Raw genomic sequence first — 15,233 nt, forward strand, 5'->3', positions numbered from 1 at the left:
CGTTCCTCAAACAAGGAAAACGGGTCATGTTGCATAATGCGTATTTCAAGATAGCATTGTAATACAAAGCAAATTCACATTTTGTGCTTAATATGATTTACGCATATTCCTAACTTAATTTATTTAAACTTGAATACACTCTCTTTGAAAGGGCGCGTTTGCTTCTGTGTCTACAACAGTAAACTACGGTTTTAACGAACTCAAAGGGACCACTAATTTTATTTCGTGGTAACCGTAGTTCGTTATAAGCGTATACGAGTATACAGCATATATGCAACAAATGGCCGGGACTAAAACATAAGTTCGTTATATCGGTCAGTTCGTTATAAACGTAGTTTACTCTATGTTTTGTTCATTACAACAAATAAACAGTATATCCTCAATCATTTTAGATTTTAATCGAGAAACTTATGTTGGAACACAATGGAAATATGACGTTAGCTAACGTTAAATGTCCAGTAAATATTCAAGTTCAGCAACAAACTGCATGTGTATAGCAAATGAACTAAACACCGAATGAAATACAATGCATACATCGATTAAAAGCCCATGGCAAAGTCTGTATCATTAACACATACTTCACCGTATCAACATCAGTAATGTTCAACTCACCGAACGCCGTGATCCCCGTACTTGTTCATCGTATTCCATGTTTCAGTCACGGGTAAAAGTCAACTAAATGTACAGGGGCTGTTATCTCATAACGCCGAGGTCCGCTTCAGCAGCTGATCCCTTGGCCACACCTTGACACCACGGGGAGAAATCCGTGTTTCAGGTCTGGGCGACAATCGATCACATGTAATGCACATACATGGTTTTGCTGCAATGATTACTCCCTGATCAATGTCCACCGTCTCTTGATTTCCGTTGCTATTCAATTTAGCTTTGTTGCTAGGCTCCACATCATTTGCAGAGTATTAGAACCAGGGCAGGGTCGATACACCATCAGATGATATCACTCTGAAGGGTGGTAATATATTATGCAATACTTATGACATAATCTTTTATCACAACACTGACAAACTGGTATGTAATTTTCGAGGAATTAATTACCTCCCCGATTAATCGATACCATCTACGTATGTATAAATTCATCGAATTACTTATATAAGTTGGATGGAGAGAGTGATGATTGAGCGCCGGTTAAATCTCACCATCCTCACCAACGATAATTAAATCCGTTATTAATATATGTTGGTGACAAATAATTTGCTGGGGTACCAAAGCTACCCCCGTCTTCTATGGGAAACCTTAATCTCCCAATTGCTTTGAAAAAATATAATAATGGTGAATATGACTGCACACTTGTTTCAAAATATGAAACTAAATATTTTCAAAAATCCGTTTTAAATTAAGGATTAATGTGATTCGGGTAATTAAGCACTTATTTGTATATGTAACGCGACATAAAGAAACAAATTTAATGTAAACCATACACCAGGAAATAAAACGTTAAGTACCATTCCACTATCTGAATATATTCCCAACGTCCATCTAAACATTTTGAAAATATCAATATTTTATTAATTTTATAAAATGTCTAAAACCCGTGAAGACCCGGGTTAGGATTGGTCTTCAGCAACCCATGCTTGATGTAAGACAATTTTAAGGGTTGTCAAGTAGCTACTGCTATGGAACAATCACAAATCACGACTTTAGATAACTGATTTCTGTCTCTGTGTTTTAATGTATGTATGGCACTCTGTTATCTGATAGTGAGTGACTGAGTGAGTGAGTGAGTTGGGTTTAACGCCGCTTTTAACAGTATTCCAGTTATATCACGGCGTGTCAGCTTAATGTGGGAGGAAAGCCCGAAGTGATGCAGGTCTTAGACGTTTACCACTTCGGTGAAACCCACGAGCACGGGTATGGTGCTGACAAACCTAGAAACATAATGGGGGCGAACCGAGATTCGAACCCACAATCATAGGTTTCTCGCGTGACCAAGGAACGCAACTTTGCACAGCGAATTGCGGCGCCTTAGACGCCAGGGGCACCCGTTCCCCCTAATGTGGGAGGAAAGCCCGAAGTGATGCAGGTCTCAGATGTTTGACTCTTTGGTGAAACCCACGAGCACGGGTATGGTGCTGACAAACCTAGAAACATAAGCACAGCGAATTGCGGCGCCCCTAGACGACTGGGCCACACGTGCCCCCTGTTATCTGATAGCATGTGTTTCACAAGAAAACCACACGATTTCATATAATTTGCCTCCGATTCAGATGTCCCATCAGTCAGACAGCTTATAACCACAAACTGTATGACTGAATAATCTCATGTTACCTGTAATAACAATAACAACAACAATAATAATAATAAGAAGAAGAAGAAGAAGAAGAAGAAGAAGAAGAAGAAGAAGAAGAATGATGATGATGATAATAATAAAATAAAATAAAATAAAATAAAATAAAATAAAATAAAATAAAATAAAATAAAATAAAATAAAATAAAAATGATGATTGATGATGATGATAATAATAATAATAATGCAATTTAATAGGTTATAATAATTAAACCTGTGTAATGACTATTTACCTGAGCAGAGAGATTAAAAACATGAAAGGAAACAGATTAAATGATTCTCAAATTGGATGTTTTGCTAAAAAACCCAACACATTGCACAGAGATCCAAGCCTTTGTTAAAAGTTATTACCTGTGAGTAAAAAGATCAATAACTTTGAACAGAGTACGAGTTGAACAAACAAATGTTTTCTTTACAAAAACATGGCCTAATTCATTGACCTGATGCTTAGCTGGGATTATGTATTGTTAATTCCCAACCTGTCTGATTATTCCATCGAGTCCAGTTTGGGACGGTCTCATTCAGGTATGGGTGTTGGCCTTGTCTCTCCCTACTCCAGTGTCTGATCATAACTAATGGGGCAGGTAGCTAGAGGGACATCTGACTAATGGTAGTAAACCAATTTGCTATTTTATACAGAAATATATAGAAAGAGGTGCTTAATTATCTACCTGGTGCATCTGTGGCGAGAAATAACTGTCGTTTGTGGTCCTTATTGGATATCAACTCACATGTCACTGAATAACAATTTACAATAGCTCTGACACATACACCTGCCCTAGTTATATTGATAACGTTCGTAAATTGATTTTCGCAGCTGGTGTCGTTTTCTGTGTAAGTTATCATAGTAACTGCCCTCAATTTTTTCGATTATGAAGTTGTAAAATTTGGTGGAACTAGTATTTCTATGGAAGGCCTAGCGCGTCCACACCTTTGTCTAGTGTGTACATTGTAATCCCGTTTTTATTCCGAAATTCCTTTGGTATAACACATTCGTTTTGGAAACAAATTGGCTGTTAATAGTGGGACCTGGCGATTTATTTACCGTGGAGTCAGCAGATGCCTGTCGTACATTCCACTGACTTAATGTGATATATGAAATATACAGAGGGAACTGTAGACAGTGTTTTGATCGTTCAGTTCTGACACAACGTGGATACATACATGTATTTATTGATAGGATGATGATGATGATGATGATAATTGTTGTTGTTGATGATGATGATGACGACGACGATCATGATTCAATACATGTTCATGGGTAGCGATGAACCGGCTATACTTTTTATAAATGTACGACTTAAGGTACGTCAAGCAAGGTATAACAAGGGATTATACTAGCATTACAATTTAAACAAAATAACAGCAGCAAATATGTACCCTGATTATATCAGTAAAACAACACTGACCCAAATGATCTGTGAATATTCAGAATGAGACGACCCTTTTACGGATCCATCATCTTGTCAATATCTGCTATACATATTGGCGAGAATCGCTGACAGCAGCAGCATGTTACAATTATTAACCAGACAGACAGACAGAAACACAGACAGGTACTGATAAAAACAACATATACAACAAAATATAACTGAGCCATCCCCTCGGGATACTATACTACTATCATACTATCGCGTACTCCTAAAATCTAAAACATACTAGGGGCGGTCGGGTAGCCTAGTGGTTAAAGCGTTCGCTCGTCACGCCGAGGACCCGGGTTCGATTCCCGACATGGGTACAATGTATGAAGCCCATTTCTGGTGTCCCGTGGTATTGCTGGAATATTGCTAAAAGCGGCGTTAAGCCATACTCACTCACTAAAACATACTTGCAGGTTTGGCACAAACGTTTATAATATTTGGGCAAGACAGGAATGTTTTAAATGTTTCTCCGTCAGGGGCTGTAATAAAATCAGGATAAAACTGACAATATAGTGCCAACATATCGATTGTTAAACGGGTGTAAGATGGACACTGGAGTGTCACATGCATCTCATCCTCCACAGAATCCGGGCAGTTTAAACAGGTTCGTTCTTCAACCAGTTTGTTGCAGTACCGTCCCGTTTCTATATGGAGGGGTGCTTTTCCACATCCGAACAACGAGAGAGCTCGCCTGTGGATATACGTATTATGCAGCTAGAAATATTCATTACCCGAAGGCGGATATATAGAGTCACAGGGTGAGATGGGATTAACGCCGATTTGGAGGGAATTTGAACTGTTATATCACGGTGTTACTGTCGTAGGTTGCAGGTCGCAGATCTTAAACGTCGGGGAAACTCACGTAAAGTCAGGTGAGTGAGTGAGTGAGTTTGGTTTAACGTCGCTTTTAACAGTATTCCAGTTATATCGCGGCGTGTCAGCTTATGTGGGAGGAAAGCCCGAAAGCCCGAAGGTCTCAGACGTTTACCATTGCGGTGAAACCCATAAGCACGGGTATGGTGCTGACAAACCTAGAAACATAATCGGGGCGAACCGGGATTCGAACCCACAATCATGGGTTTCTGGTGTGCCCAAGGTACGCAACTCTGCACAGCGAATCGCGGCGCCTTGGACTACTGGGCCACCCGTGCCCCCCTAAAGTCAGGTGAAGATACGTCTCATTGCCAAGTTCGCCCCTATTATGTTTCTGGTTTTATCAGCGCCAAACCCGTGCTCGTGGGATTCACCGAAGTGGTAAACATTTGAGACCTGCATCCCTTCGGGCTTTCCTCCCGAATTCAGCTGACACGCCGTGATATAACTGAAGACTGTTAAAAGCGGCGATACTCAAACCATTTTGTGGCAGCACTTAAATTAATAAAAGAGAAATAGTTCGGCAAGTCCTTTTCAAGTTTGAAGGACAACTACTGATGATTTGTCCCATATCCGGCCTTCACTGACACTATAGTACGTCAGTTATCTGTTGTGATTCAACGCTTTTATTTACATACCGCCGCCCACATTCTAGATTTCTGTCAGTGTATTGTTTGAGTAAACCGACCTTCCTGTGCCCGCATTGAACGCTAGGATTATCCGTGATATATGCACGAATACTGATATACCCCTGATGGCGATGCTGTAAAAAGCATCCCCGATAAGGGTGTCTTCACGGGTAGCCCCAATGATGTCCGTACCATGTCTCGGGGCGGCATTCACTCACAAAGTGTCACTCTCGCGCCGTCAGTACAGCATGGCGATGCTCTCTAATGTTTTATAGCTTTGTTGACCTCAAGGAAGCTTTTAACAGCAAAGAGAAAGAGCCTGTGTTTATGACGAAAAACACTTTTCATAATTTCTCAATCAAACGAAAACTTATATGATGTTGAAACCAATTCCATCATTTGGGTGTGGAACTGACTTTAGAGTGAGTGAGTTAGTTGGGTTTAACGCCGCTTTGAACCGTATTCCAATTATATCACTTTGGTGAAACCGACGAGCACGGGTATGGTGCTGACAAACCTAGAAACATGATAGGAACGAAGCGGGATTTGAATCCAGTCTGTCCTCATGTGTCTACGTGTGTCTTCATGTGTCTATGTGTAGCTACGTGTCTGCATGTGTCTACGTGTGTCTTAATATGTCTATGTGTAGCTACGTGTCTGCATGTGTCTACGTGTGTCTTCATGTATCTATGTGTAGCTACGTGTCTGCATTTGCCTACGCGTGTCTGCATGTGTCTACGTGTGTCTACATGTGTCTACGTGTGTCTACATGTGTCTTCATGTCTGTGTAGCTACGTGTCTGCATGTGTCTACGTGTGTCTAGATGTGTCTACGTGTGTCTTCATGTGTGTATGTATAGCTACGTGTCTGCATGTGTCTACGTGTGTCTTCATGTGTCTATGTGTAGCTACGTGTCTGCATTTGCCTACGTGTGTCTGCATTTGCCTACGGGTGTCTGCATGTGTCTACGTGTGTCTACATGTGTCTTCATGTCTGTGTAGCTACGTGTCTGCATGTGTCTACGTTTGTCTACATTTGTCTTCATGTTTCTCTGTGTCTAGCTACGTGTGTGCATGTGTCTACGTGTGTCTTCATGTTTCTCTGTGTCTAGCTACGTGTCTGCATGTGTCTACGTGTGTCTACATGTGTCTACGTGTGTCTACATGTGTCTTCATGTCTGTGTAGCTATGTGTCTGCATGTGTCTACGTGTGTCTCCCTGTGTCTATGTGTAGCTACGTGTCTGCATGTGTCTACGTGTGTCTTCATATGTCTACGTGTGTCTGCATGTGTCTGAGTGTAGCTACTCGTGTCTACATACGTCTACATGTATATACATGTGTCTACATGTGTCTTTACGTGTCTACGTGTGTCTACGTGTGTCTACATGTGTCGATGTGTAGCTACATGTGTCTATATGTATCTACATGTGTCTTCATGTGTCTACGTGTATCTAAATGTGTCTACGTTTGTCTTCATGTGTCTATGTGTAGCTCCGTGTCTGCATTTGCCTACGCGTGTCTGCATGTGTCTAAGTGTGTCTACATGTGTCTACGTGTGTCTTCATGTGTCTACGTGTGTCTAGCTACGTGTCTGCATGTGTCTACGTGTGTCTTCATATGTCTATGTGTAGCTACGTGTCTGCATGTGTCTACGTGTGTCTTCATGTGTCTATGTGTAGCTTCGTGCCTGCATTTGCCTACGTGTGTCTGCATGTGTCTACATGTGTCTTCATGTCTATAACTACGTGTCTGCATGTGTCTACGTTTGTCTACATTTGTCTTCATGTTTCTCTGTGTCTAGCTACGTGTCTGCATGTGTCTACGTGTGTCTTCATATGTCTATGTGTAGCTACGTGTCTGCATGTGTCTACATGTGTCTGCATGTGTCTACGTGTGTCTTCCTGTGTCTGAGTGTAGCTACGTGTCTACATGTGTCTTCATATGTCTGTGTGTCTGCATGTGTCTGGGTGTAGCTACTCGTGTCTACATACGTCTACATGTATATACGTGTGTCTACATGTGTCTTTACGTGTCTACGTGTGTCTACATGTGTATACATGTGTCTACGTGTCTACATGTGTCGATGTGTGTCTTCATGTGTCTACGTGTGTCTTCAAATATCTACGTGTGTCTTCATGTGTCTACGTGTGTCTTCATGTGTCTAGGTGTAGCTACACCTTTCCACGTGTTTCTACATGTGTCTTCATGTCTATACGTGTAGCTACGTGTGTCTACGTGTGCCTGCGTGTGTCTACGTGTCTTCATGTGTCTACATGTGTCTACATGTGTCTTCATGTGTCTACATGTGTCTTCATGTGTCTACATGTGTCTACATGTGTCTACGTGTGTCTACGTGTATCTACATGTGTCTTCATGTGTCTACGTGTATCTTCATGTGTCTACGTTTGTCTACATGTGTCTACATGTGTCTACGTTTGTCTACATGTGTCTACGTGTATCTACATGTGTCTACGTGTGTCCTCATGTGTCTACGTGTATCTACATGTGTCTACCTTAGTCTACATGTGTCTACGTTTGTCTACATGTGTCCTCATTTGTCTACGTGTATCTACATGTGTCTACCTTAGTCTACATGTGTCTACGTTTGTCTACATGTGTCTACGTGTGTCTTCATTTGTCTACGTGTGTCTACATGTGTCTACGTGTGTCTACCTGAGTGTACGTGAGTCTACTTGTGTCTACGTGTGCCTATGTCTGTCTACGTGTGTCTACGTGTGCCTACGCGTGTGTACGTACCTCCACCTGTGTCTACGTGTGTCTACCTGAGTGTACGTGAGTCTACTTGTGTCTACGTGTGCCTATGTCTGTATACGTGTGTCTACTTGTGTCTACGAGTGTGTACGTACCTCCACCTGTGTCTACGTGTGTCTACATACCTGCGAGCACGCCAGCAACAATCCGGGTTAGAATTGGTCATCAGCAACCCATGCCTGCTAGCGGCGACTAACCAGCTAGGGTGGTCAGGCTCGCTGACTTGGTTGATGCATGTCATAGTATCCCAATTGCGTAGATCGATGCTGGGGATGTCAACCACTGGTTTGTCTGGTCCAGACTCGGTTATTCACACTATCATTCAATTAACATGTTCAGCAAAATTTGAGTGCCGCTTGCTACGCCAGATAAGAAGCACTATAAAACCGGCACACACACACACAGACAAACACAAAAACATAGCATGGCGGGTAATACAAGTCATTAATCTGTTCCCAAGAAAACTCTTTCGAATACATACATGCATGCATACATACATGCATGCATGCATGCATGCAGACACACACACACACACACACACACACACACACACACACACACACACACACACACACACGCAGAGAGACGCACACACACAGACACACACACACACACACACACACACACACACACACACACACACACACACACACACACACAAAGGCTGGTAATGGCATAAATTTCATTTATCGAAAATGCAACATTTTAAAAAATAAAATGTGACTTTCTTGGTAAGCCGACCACAACTTAAACAAGTGTTCGCGATAAACACTCCTACTCCGGCAATGTACTAACGATAAGCGCCGATGGCAGCGACCTTTGCTAACAGGCGTAGACCATCTGTGTCACGGTGGAAAGATACTGACTCCGACATCAGTACTTTCTGACCCTTTCTACATCCATCATGATGTTTATTTATTATTTTTTCAACTGTATTTATGTATTTTCTTCCCTGTGGTTAACTGGCAATGCATCCGCATACGACATTGACCCAAGTAAGTAAAATTTCACATATTTTTAGATTTTAAACATCATGGGATTTTACAGGTGTCGCCTTATCAGTTAACACACTATCATGACACACTGGGGTTTAAAAGAGATGCGTCAAACATATCGATAGTGGTTGAAGCGTACGTACAATCAACGTAACGTTGACGAAAACAGGCGTCGTCATTTTAAAGGGAGATAACTTCATATTCTTTCTTGAAGCTTATTGAGAGGTCGTAGCAACTTTGCGATATGGCAATTCGCATTCAGTACTAGTGTAATATTGTTGAAAATATATAACCGGATGCATAGGTTGCAATACGTGTTGTATGGTCGAGTAGCGAAGTCCGAATGTACAAATGATTGACATATATGTTCAAAAGAGAGAGTGAGGGAGTGAGTATGGTTTAACGCCGCTTTTAGCAATATTCAAGCAATATCACGGCGGGGGACACGCGAAATAGACTTCGAACACTGTACCCATGTCGGGAATCGAACCCGGGTCTTCAGCGTCACGAGCCAACGCTTAAACCACTAGGCTACCCGACCGCCTTTAAAAGAGAGAAGAGCCTAGAGCGGGTTTCGAAGAGGACTCAAACCAAGCTATGGTGGCGATGGTCAAATGGTCCAAAATAAATTACCATAACAAAATGGTGATATGATAAACGAAGATGTGACTCTTCTAGATCGAGGCTATTGTGCCCCAAGACAACCTTTTGATTAAACGTCTTACGACTGTTCTGGCCCAGTCGTCTAAGGCGCCGCGATTCGTTATGCAGAGTTGCGTCCTTTGTGCACGCCAGAAACCTATGATTGTGGGTTCGAATCACGGTTCGCCCCGATTATGTTTCTAGGTTTGTCAGCACCATACCCGTGCTCGTGGGTTTCACCGAGGTGGTAAACGTCTGAGACCTGCATCACTTGGGGCTTTCCTCCCACATTAAGCTGACACGTCGCGATATAACTGGAATACTGTTAAAAGCGGCGTTAAACCCAACTCACTCACTCACTCACTCAAGTCTGTTCCAGATTGCCAAGACCGGCTAGACAACTGCCACCATTACGGAGAGTCAGCCTGCAGTCAGCCATTCGAGGCCTGGGCAAGGCATAACTGTGCTAACTACTGCAATTTCTGTTCAGGTAAGTTACGCTTAATAACTATGATACGTTTCTGCATACTGATCTGTTTGTTTGTTTGCCGTTTAACGCCGCACTCAGCAATATTCCAGCTTTATGACGGCTGTCTGTAAATAATCGAGTCTGGACCAGACAATACAGTGATTAACATCATGAGCATCAATCCTCGCAATTGGGGTCGATGACATGCAACAACTAAGTCAGCAAGCCTGAACACCCGATCCCGTTAGTCGCCTCTTACAAGCATAGTCGCCTTTTGCGGTTCAAAAAGAAAAGAGTTCGGGGAAGCCTAATGGTTAAAGCGTTCGCTCGTCAGGCCAGAGGTCCGGTCTCGATTCCCCACATGGGAACAATGTGCGAAGTCAATTTTAGTGTTGCCCACCGTGATTTTGCAGAAATTCTATAAAGCGTCGTAGAACCATACTTACTCAACACTTATAGACAAGAACGGGAATAATTTATTTTGTTAAATTTGTTCACGATACCTCCACGATGGTTATGTTGAACTCCACTGATTATGAATGTAACACCCCCCTGACTAACCACTGCATCTGTGACAGGCCCGACAACCCCAGTGCCTGAGTGTCGCGACACCGCCGACGACTGCGAGACCTATGTGAGGTCATCCTGTACTAACCCCGAGTTCGCCACGTGGGCGAGAGAGCAGTGTCGCTACTACTGCCGACTGTGCCCGAGTAAGTTGGAAGGCCCACTTAAGAATAAAAATATCAAAACTGCCATATAATCAGTGAGGCGTAATGATATTATATATTCAGCTGAAGTGGTACTCCAAGCGCTGTGTGGCTTTTGTTCCCATGTGAACGCGATACATTTAACACTCCTCACATTTCACCAAAAGGAAAAGAGAATATTTGAATTTATTTTTTTCATTCTACCGGCACTTAACAAAAATAGATTAAGAGTCTCGTTCTATTTTTATTATTATTCAAAAGAGATTTTGAGAAAAAAGATAATACAAAAATACGGTCTTACGGTAAAAATACTCATGTTTCAGATATAGTCCAATTGTTCTTTTTCAGAGCAGGTACTTTCGGAAATTGATTCTTTAACTACAACACTGCCACCCGAAAGTGAGTTTCGAAATACACAATTTACACAATTTTCAATAAAATAGAAGGTAATTTAAGGTACCGACGTTTACAACAATATCTGAAAAACTATTGGACCTACTCCATTCAAATCGAAAGGTTGCACGGGAATCACGCACGCACGAATACGGTGTCAGCGTTGGGCGTTTCAACGTGCGTGATTCCCGTGCAACCTTTCGAGTTGAGTTGATTGGTTCAACTGTGTCATATGGCCCTGTGACGCAGGGGTAGCATTATGCAGATGGCTGTTACAATGAATGCTCGTTCCACCCGTGACGAACAGGTCTGGTTGTTGATGAAATATAGTGATAGCTAGATAGACAGATTTTTTATTCATGCACCGATTGTCTATAAAAGTAATATCCAGTTATGTATGACTGTTTAATAATCTCAAACCAACTTTGACTGGAGTAGGTCCGATAGTTTTTCAGATATTGTAGTAAACGTCGGTACCTTAAATTACCTTCCAGACTATACATGCCACATAGGCCTATGAGGATTCTGTAGCGGAAAGGTCCTAAGGTCTCACTCTTGGCGTTAAGTGGGGATCCATTACCATGTGTCGACAAGATGATTATTTGTCATCGAACCAAGTGATTGAATCGTTGTTCATTATATCGGCCACTGGTTTGCTTTGACCAGATCTGATCATTGGTGTGCGGCTGTGACATTGCTGACCATGACGTAATGGGGCGGAGTGGGCAAGCGGTCAAAAGTGCCATGCTAGCAAGCGCCAGGTGCTGAGATCGTATCCCGCTAGTCACCGGGTTGTTTGGGACCAGCAATGTTTACAGTTCCTTACAATGTTGTCACTACCCCTAGTGTACAGTACATACACCCTGTGCAAGAACCCACCCATCCGACGGTAGATGACCACATGGTGGAAACACGAATACAACATACACCCGAAACACAAGTGTCAAAACGTGTGGTGTCACCTTGGGCAATTGAGTTCAAATGTGCCTCTGCCCAGCAGGGAATGGGTACCCGATATGTGAAGTCGATTAACAAACCTTCTAGCGTCCCTGGGCAGCTTGGGTTGTATACTCCCCAGGGAGTTGAGAATGATAAGTGGAATGCAAACGGATCCACTGGTCGGAGATAAAATGAAACAGCACTTGAGCAGATACTAGTTCCTGGATACTTGCGGTATATAAATGTTCAGTTTAAATTTAAAATTTAAAAACAACATAATTCAATAATTATTCTAACCCGTAGGCTCAGCAGTGGATTTAAGGCGGTAATATATAACGATACATTACGTTTTGTTGAATAGTAGATAAATGTTTTCTTGTAGAAAAACATGCACGCACGCACACGCACACACACACCTCTCACACACACACACACACCTCACACACACACACACACACACACACACACACACACACACACACACACACACACACACACCACCACCATCACCACCAACATTTAATTGTACCTGTGTGTTTGTAGAGTGCGTGGACAAGGTGAAGTGTTCTCTCTTCGGCAACTCCACGTGTGAGGGGCAGTACCTCCACTGGGCCAAAACCAACTGCCCTGCCTTCTGCAATTTCTGCACGCGTACGTACAAAAGTGCACCCCGTTGAGCAGCTGTAGTTGTCGTTGTCGCCGTGCAAACAAAAGCTCAAATGAGAGCCTATCATTTCAGCATATTGTATATATCAAGAAAAGGAATATGTATTTTTTCAGCCATTCTGCTTTACCATAGAGAAGTGATTCAAAACTAGAAATAAGCACTTAAGTTAAGCCATGTGCAGTAGGTTGAGAGCAAGCTATGTTTGAGCATGTTGTTTGTACTAAATCTTACATACGGGATTTGACTGTATTGTCTCAGTACATATTTTCAGTATTCCATTTATCTAATGGCCACCACTATTTTGCCTTTTTCGATCATTGGAATCTGTTAAGGAGGGTAATCGAGACTGATCGTTATCTGGCATTGACGTTGTACACTTACATACCTGACCGTGTTGGCAGCGCCCCCAACTCCACCGTCCCCCTGCCACGACATCGTCCCCAACTGTATCAATTACCACGGCGATATCTGCACCAACCCGATCTATTCCCAGTGGGTCTTGGACAACTGCCGACTGTTCTGCTAGCGTTGTTGACACACACCAACAACATGTATTCGGGGATTGTTCCAAATATATCATGATAAAAAGGTTGTGTATGTGCTTGATTGATTATTTGTCATGTCTATGCACGAGGCTGGCTGTGTTTGTGTGAATTTGTACCCCGGCTTCTGTTTCCATTGGCTTTATCGCATGCAATGGTATTTCGGGTTCGAGGTGGCTCAATTAACTTAATTCATCTTCAATATTTCACGGGTATGCATACACAATGCGTTCGTCCATCTCTCGTGAAGATCCGGGATGAATTATTCTTCAGCAACCCTTGTCGTAAGACGCGACTAACGGGATCGGTTGGTCAGGTTTGCTGTCTTGGTTGATGAATATCATCGTACCCCAGTTGCGTAGATCAATGCCCATGATGTCAATCACCGGATTGTCTGGTCCAGACACGATTATTTACATACCCCCGACAAATAGCTGAAATATTGCTGAGTGCGGCGTTAAACAGGTTTAACAAACAAACGAATACATGTATATACGACTTCATGGCTGTGTAGTACTGACTGTTAATTCGCTCAATCAAAAATAAACATCAGCAGATCTTACGAGGCTGTATAAACATGTATCATGATTATTTACTTTCGTAGTTAAGGATTCCACGCATGCGTATCTACAACGGATATGGTGCATATACGTGTCATCTAGCGTGTCCAGCTGACTCGTTCTGTCACGGAATATTTTCTTATTGGAAGGTGTTAGGGCTGATTGCTTTTCTCTAACGAGAAGCCCGAACAATAGGTAGGACGGCAGATGAATACCTAAGACAGGTTTACGACAAGTCAGACCCTGTCTTAATTTTTGTCTTAAACTTAAGATAACTTAGCGCTAAAACAGCTTCGGGAATAGATTTCGCTACGCCAGTCTTAGCGCTAAGACAGCTCCGTGAAAATGCCGCCAGTTTTGGACGTCGCCTGTTGGCTAAAAGGGCTGATTAAGTTAAGCAAGCTGCCCGAACTAAGAATAGAACCAGTTTATAGTAACTCGGTCTTATCTTGTTCAGCCAGATTATGACACGATGTCTTTATAACTCATACCCCCACCGTGATAGTGCTGGAATATTGCTTAAAGTGGCGTAAAACCATACACACTTACTGTAACTCACTGACGCCAAATGAGTTCAACTCTGTGCATGAGTTCATGCGAACTTTATGCGAACCCTACCAGTGGCCCTATGCCATTATTCAAAGCTCGCCCCTTTCCTTTAACCTGCAATAAGACTCATTCGACACATATTATTGGAAACAGACGGTGTCCAATCTATATTTGACAAGTCCAGACAATAGGCTGGGAAAGTGTATGTGAGTGACATACTTATTTGGTAGATCTGTGACTTATCTGAAAGATAACATTTGTGCACAGAGGAGCGTGTAGCGTTACGTCTGTGCTGTGTCAAAGGTTAGAGTTCAATCCGTGCTTGTCTTAGAGGTCGACAGGGTGGACGGACTTGGCGACTTGGTTGATGCATGTCACCGTGTCCAAATGCTCATGATTTCATCCACTTGATTGCCTGGTCCGGACTCTATTATGTACAGACCGTCGTCACATAGCTGGACTAGAACAAACAAGAACAAGAACAAAAAGACGGTCCCACGATTTCGTAACATGCACGTTGCGACCTCAAGGTATAAGTGATCTGAATATACCGTATGTCAACATCGGCACGTGATCTGAATATACGTCAACGTCAGCATCAGATCTGATTATACGTCAACACAAGTATCAGATCTGATTATACGCCAACACCAGCATCAGATCTGAATATACGTCAACACCAGCATCAGATCTGAATATACGTCAACACCAGCATCAGATCTGAATATATGTCAACACAAACATCTGATCTGAATATACGTCAACATCAG

The 15,233-nt window shown here is 42.4% G+C and overlaps 1 protein-coding gene across 1 annotated transcript; it reads left to right on the forward strand.

Annotated features, from left to right (window-relative positions):
* Positions 1–8,790: 8,790 nt before the first annotated feature.
* Positions 8,791–13,860, forward strand: LOC139452884 (uncharacterized). The gene is made up of 6 exons (XM_071234520.1): positions 8,791–8,992; positions 10,014–10,124; positions 10,682–10,816; positions 11,162–11,212; positions 12,689–12,796; positions 13,214–13,860. The coding sequence occupies exons 1-6, from the start codon at positions 8,902–8,904 to the stop codon at positions 13,336–13,338; spliced, it is 621 nt and encodes a 206-aa protein (XP_071090621.1). The 5' UTR covers positions 8,791–8,901; the 3' UTR covers positions 13,339–13,860.
* The last annotated feature ends 1,373 nt before the right edge of the window (positions 13,861–15,233 follow it).

This window comes from Haliotis cracherodii, unplaced genomic scaffold (genome assembly GCF_022045235.1).
Source record: "Haliotis cracherodii isolate W230 unplaced genomic scaffold, xgHalCrac1.p SCAF_9, whole genome shotgun sequence".
Lineage (NCBI taxonomy): Eukaryota > Metazoa > Mollusca > Gastropoda > Lepetellida > Haliotidae > Haliotis > Haliotis cracherodii.